Genomic DNA, 4,716 nt, shown 5'->3' with positions numbered 1-4,716 from the left:
TGACACCAGGACTGAGCTAAGGCCCACCCCTAATGCTTACCTTGTGAGGTCCTGCCTGCATTCTGGCCTGCTCCCTGGGGACTGCAGGCTCTCCAAGGGCAGGGACTGTGGTTTGCTCATCAGACAAGGCTCTTCGCATGAACGCCTGTCACCTCTGTACCTCCTGAGCCTTTCCTTCTCCTGGGCCCCTCCAGCTCTGGTTCTAATCCCAGCTCCTGCACCAGGCCGGCCCAGGGCTCTTTCTCGCCTCTGCATGGGATCCCCAGGTCCAGACCTTGTTCTCAAGGCAAACTGGCCATCCCTCAGCCTCCTTCCTGGACACCTGCACCCCTGTTCTGGCTGCTGATGGGGGAGCCCGAATCCTTTGGCTCCTTCTGGAAGTAAGAGGCAGCTAGGTCTCCAGTGGCAACAGCCCTCTTCTGGGTCCCTGGACATGTATGCGTCCTCTATGGAGCTGTTCACAGAGAGAGGGACCACCCTCAGGTCAGGAGAGGGAGAGGGAGACCCTACATGAGGCCCTTCACGCCAGAGGTGCTTGTGACTGGAGGCACCGCCCCCATATGGCAGCGCGGCAGGTGTGTGGAGCTGTGGAAGCCCTGCAGGAAGATACACAACACCCCAAACAGGGCCCCTTCAGACCTGGGGTGCCAGTTGCTGGCCTGGAGGGAGAGGGCTGAGACCTCCAGGGCTGAGCCCTCACCCCGCCTGGCCCTTCTCTGTCGATTGCCCCAGGGAAAGACAAGAGGCCCGGATGGACCGCGACGTTGCTCCTGCTCCTCCAGACACGCAGCTACGCGGACTCCCAGCCTCCTCACCCCGCAGCCACATGTTGGGGCGCACCACCCGGCCCTCACGGCTCCCTGGAGGGGCGTCCCCCCTCATCCCTGTGCTCAGGAAGACCATCCATCTAGATGCCTTCCCCCAAAGCCATGTTCCACAGATGTCGAGACGACCAGGCCTCGGAGCCAGGGCCCAAAGTCTGCTCTCCCAAGAGGCTGGTGTTGCCCCAGGGCCTGCCCTGAGCCCCTTGCCTGCCAATAGCCTCGCACCCAGGAAGCTCAGCTCCATCTCCTTAACCCTCCGTCAGAACAACCAGGTGCGACCCCGGGACCCCCGCTTTACCCACTGGGAAGAGTTGCCTACGCCGGGCCGGGAGGCTGCTGCCCATGGAGGAAGAAGGCTGCCCTCTCCAGGCTCACCCATGACCCTGGTGCCAGGGGGCAGGGTCCACTCCGAAGGCCCAGGGAACCCAGGTCTGACCAAGCCCAGCAGGGTGCCCACAGTGGAGAAGCCCCTGGTGAGTTCATACCTGGCCTTACCTTTCCAATCCGGGTTAGTCCGGAAATCCCCAAACCTCGCAGGGCCAGGCCCGGCGGGTCACAGGCTCCCTGTCCCAGTGACTGCCCACACGCCTATCAGAGCATCTCCAGGAAGGAGCAAGTCCCGGCCCAGGGGCATCCCCAGATCCTGGATGTGCACCCATAGGACCCCTGTTATACATTTGGCTGCTGTGGACGCAAGGCCGGGGATAGCCAGACCTTTGGCCACTATGGCCACCGACAGACCTAGTGTGGCTACCTGTCCAGCCGCACCAAACACATCCGGATCGGACACGAGCCCAGAGTTTCCCGCTCCGGATTCCAAACTGGGTACAGTCAAGGACCCGTCTACAGACACGACCAAGCCAGGCCCGGCCATGAACTTGACCACCGTAAGGACAACCAATCCGGACACGGTCATGGACTTTATAACCCCAGACCCAGACGAGCCTGGCAAAACCATGGCTGCAGAAAGCACAGCCAAACCGAGTGTGACCACGGGGGGCACAGGCACGAGTGCGGCAACACCAGGCCCGGGACAGAAGGGCACAGCCAAACCGAGTGTGACCACGGGGGGCACAGGCACGTGTGCGGCAACACCAGGCCCGGGACAGAAGGGCACAGCCAAACCGAGTGTGACCACGGAGGGCACAGGCACGTGTGCGGCAACACCAGGCCCAGGACAGAAGGGCACAGCCAAGTTGGCCATGGCTTTGGCCGGAGCGACTGTAGCCACACTGGACACTACTCTGGGTTCTCCTGCTGTGGACATCAGCAGGCTGGGTGCAGCCACGGGCTCGACTGTGCCAGTCACCCCAGACCCAGCCACTGCAGAGGTCACGCTGGGCTGTGACAATTGGTCCACACCAGATTTTGCTACGTACCCACCGGTGCCAAGCAGAGGAGCAAACCCCGCCCTGGGCCACGTAACAGATGCTGCCGTCCTGGAGCTGGCCAGAGAATCTAAAGGTAAACGCAAAGATGTCTGGGTGCGTGTGTGCTGGGCTGCTGGAGGGGGTAGGAACGTACGAGCCTGGAGAGGGGTCCTGCCTGGACAGCTGAGCAGAGGAAGGGCAAACCCTAGGGTCAGAGTTGAATGGACTGGGGGAGAGGAGCAGAGTTCAGATGCTGAGTAGCAGGTGTTCTCCAGTCACAGGTCAGGCTGCGGCAAGCTACCAGAAGGAAGGTTTGTGGGGTAACTTGTGGAGGTGCTCCCCTTAGTGTGCCCCTTGGTGGTTTCTTTGCTTCCAGAAGAGCCGGAACAATTTTAAAGTTGAATCCAGTTTTTTTTTTTTTTTTGGAGAGGTTTTTGCTATAGGGCACGTGTACTTGCCAGAAAGACAGAGAGAGACAGAAAGACAGAAAGCGAGAAATCAGCCCCCAGGGGAGGGGGATGGCCACACCGCAATCCCTTCTCCTCCATTCTCCTCTCAGGATCTTGGACATGCACGCACATGCGCCTGGCGTGAGTTTAAGCCACTGGGTGAGGGACTCAAACTGCGGTTGACTACATGGGAGTCCAGTGACATAGCCATTACGCCAACTGCTGGTCTCTGAACCCAGTTTTAAAGCAAACGTCTGAGAAGCGCAGACCAGCACTTTAGTAAATGGTGATGGGTCTAACAGTAGTTACCACTGAAGCGCTTCTCTAGACGTGGGGTAATGACCTGAGACCCGCTAAACCCATCCACACTCAGTTTTTCAGGAAGAAGGTGCCTTAGTTGGAAGTCTCCCTTGTGGCCCTTACCCAGCTTTTTAGCCTTGAAAGGTAGGTTGGAGACCGTGTATACGGAAGTCCCACCCAGACCTGTAACGGTCACCACAGGGCTGCCAATTCCTTCGGTCTCAGGGAGGCTATGACATGCTTACAGTCACACCAAAGCAGGTTGGTGGCAGCAAGCTGATCGGAAGTCAGATTTTGGAATCCTGCTTTGGGCAGCCTCATTCCCAACATCTCAAAGGCTGATTCCAGGTCTGGAAAGGAAACATCCGATTCAATGCCTGAACTGGCTGTTCGTGTCGTCAGGGCCTTTCCCATCCACTCCGCACAGTCAGTCTGGGGTACCCAGGCTCGGTCCAGGCTCGGTCTTCACGCTTCAGCCCAACCCTGCTTCCCAAAATGCAGACGAGGACAGCCTTGCTAGGCTCCTCTACCCAGATCTCTCTGGGACACGTCGGGAGGCAGCGCTTTTCTTTTTTTCTTTCTTTTTGAAGTTTATTTATTTCTTTTAAGAGAAAGAGAGAGACACAGAGAGGCACCCTCAACAGGATCTGGTCCCACGGTGACCCCCTTACCCCAGCCAGCCAGGGTATTAGGTGTGCCTGCTCCCACTGTGTTTCAGGTGGCCTGAAGCTGGACCCCTGGATGGCCATGTGGCTTCCAGCACCACAGATTGCTTGTACCACCGGGCTATGCCCCTTCTTGAACTGACTCACTGATCTCAGCTGCGCCTTCTAACTTGTGTCTAGAAACTTGTATCTTCCTCTTTCTCGCCCTTCTCTCTCCTTCATCCCATCCAGTGACTTTCTTTCTTTCTTTTCTTCTCTCTCTCTTTTTTTGTTATAGGGCACGTGCACTTGCCAGAGAGGAGAAACAGAGAGAGACAGTGAGAGGGAAAGTGAGAAATCATTTCCCAGGGTGGGGCCGGGGGGGAGGGGGGCATGCCTCAATCCCTTCTCCATTCTCTTAGAATTTTGGGCAAGCCACCAGGTCTGGGCCTCAAACTGCAGTCTACCATGTGGGAGTCCAGCACCTTCACATCACAGCACCTGCTGGCTCCATCATCCACCAGACTATTTCTACTCTTGTTCATTTGTCTTCTCAGTATTTGAATGTCTGCCTCTCCACCCCTCTGCCTGGGAAGGCACCCCTTCCCTCCATACACCGGGCAGCTACCGCGGCTCACCATTGCCTTCTGTTGGGGCGGACTTCCGCCGCCTCAGCCCTACGACCCTGCTAGGAATTGTGTCTGCCTCAGCTACTCCGCGGGTTCTCGGTTGCCACCCTGTACCATACAGCCCTCACCTCTGACCCCCTCACCTCTGCTGCCTGCCTGGTCTGAGCAGAACGCCTTCCTATTCTTCTCTCCCACCTCCATTTGCCTTTCTGTCTTGGTTCTCACCTCTTCCAGGGAGTCTTCAAACCCTTTCTCCCCAGGGCGCCCACCCGTGTGCACACTCCAGTCCCTGGCATTAGGGCGTCAGCTCTGTTTGTCCCCCCAGACCCAGAATCTCCGCGGGCAAGGACGGCCATCTAGGATACGGGGTGATACGCTGTCCATGCAAACGGTTTCTGTTGGGTTGAGGCTGGGGAAGTCCCGACTAGCCCAAGGTTACAGGCTCATCCTCCGGAGCTGGGCCCGGAGCTGGGCCCGGAGCTGGGTCCCTGCCTCAGGGC

General features: G+C 58.2%; 1 protein-coding gene across 3 annotated transcripts in view; it reads left to right on the top strand.

Annotated features, from left to right (window-relative positions):
- The first annotated feature begins 738 nt into the window (after positions 1–738).
- The window catches only part of SEPTIN3 (septin 3), a 26,600-nt gene continuing 22,622 nt past the window's right edge, over positions 739–4,716 (top strand). For all 3 annotated transcript variants that reach the window (XM_014588688.2, XM_027772735.1, XM_027772736.1), the window contains exon 1: positions 739–2,288. In XM_014588688.2, the coding sequence (XP_014444174.2) occupies positions 752–2,288 (1,537 nt within the window). In that variant the 5' untranslated portion in view covers positions 739–751. The remainder of the gene's footprint in view (positions 2,289–4,716) is intronic.

The sequence above is a fragment of the Tupaia chinensis genome, unplaced genomic scaffold (assembly GCF_000334495.1).
Source record: "Tupaia chinensis unplaced genomic scaffold, TupChi_1.0 Scaffold000294_5, whole genome shotgun sequence".
In the NCBI taxonomy this organism is placed as follows: domain Eukaryota; kingdom Metazoa; phylum Chordata; class Mammalia; order Scandentia; family Tupaiidae; genus Tupaia; species Tupaia belangeri.
This window is presented reverse-complemented; position numbering and strand designations above follow the sequence as displayed.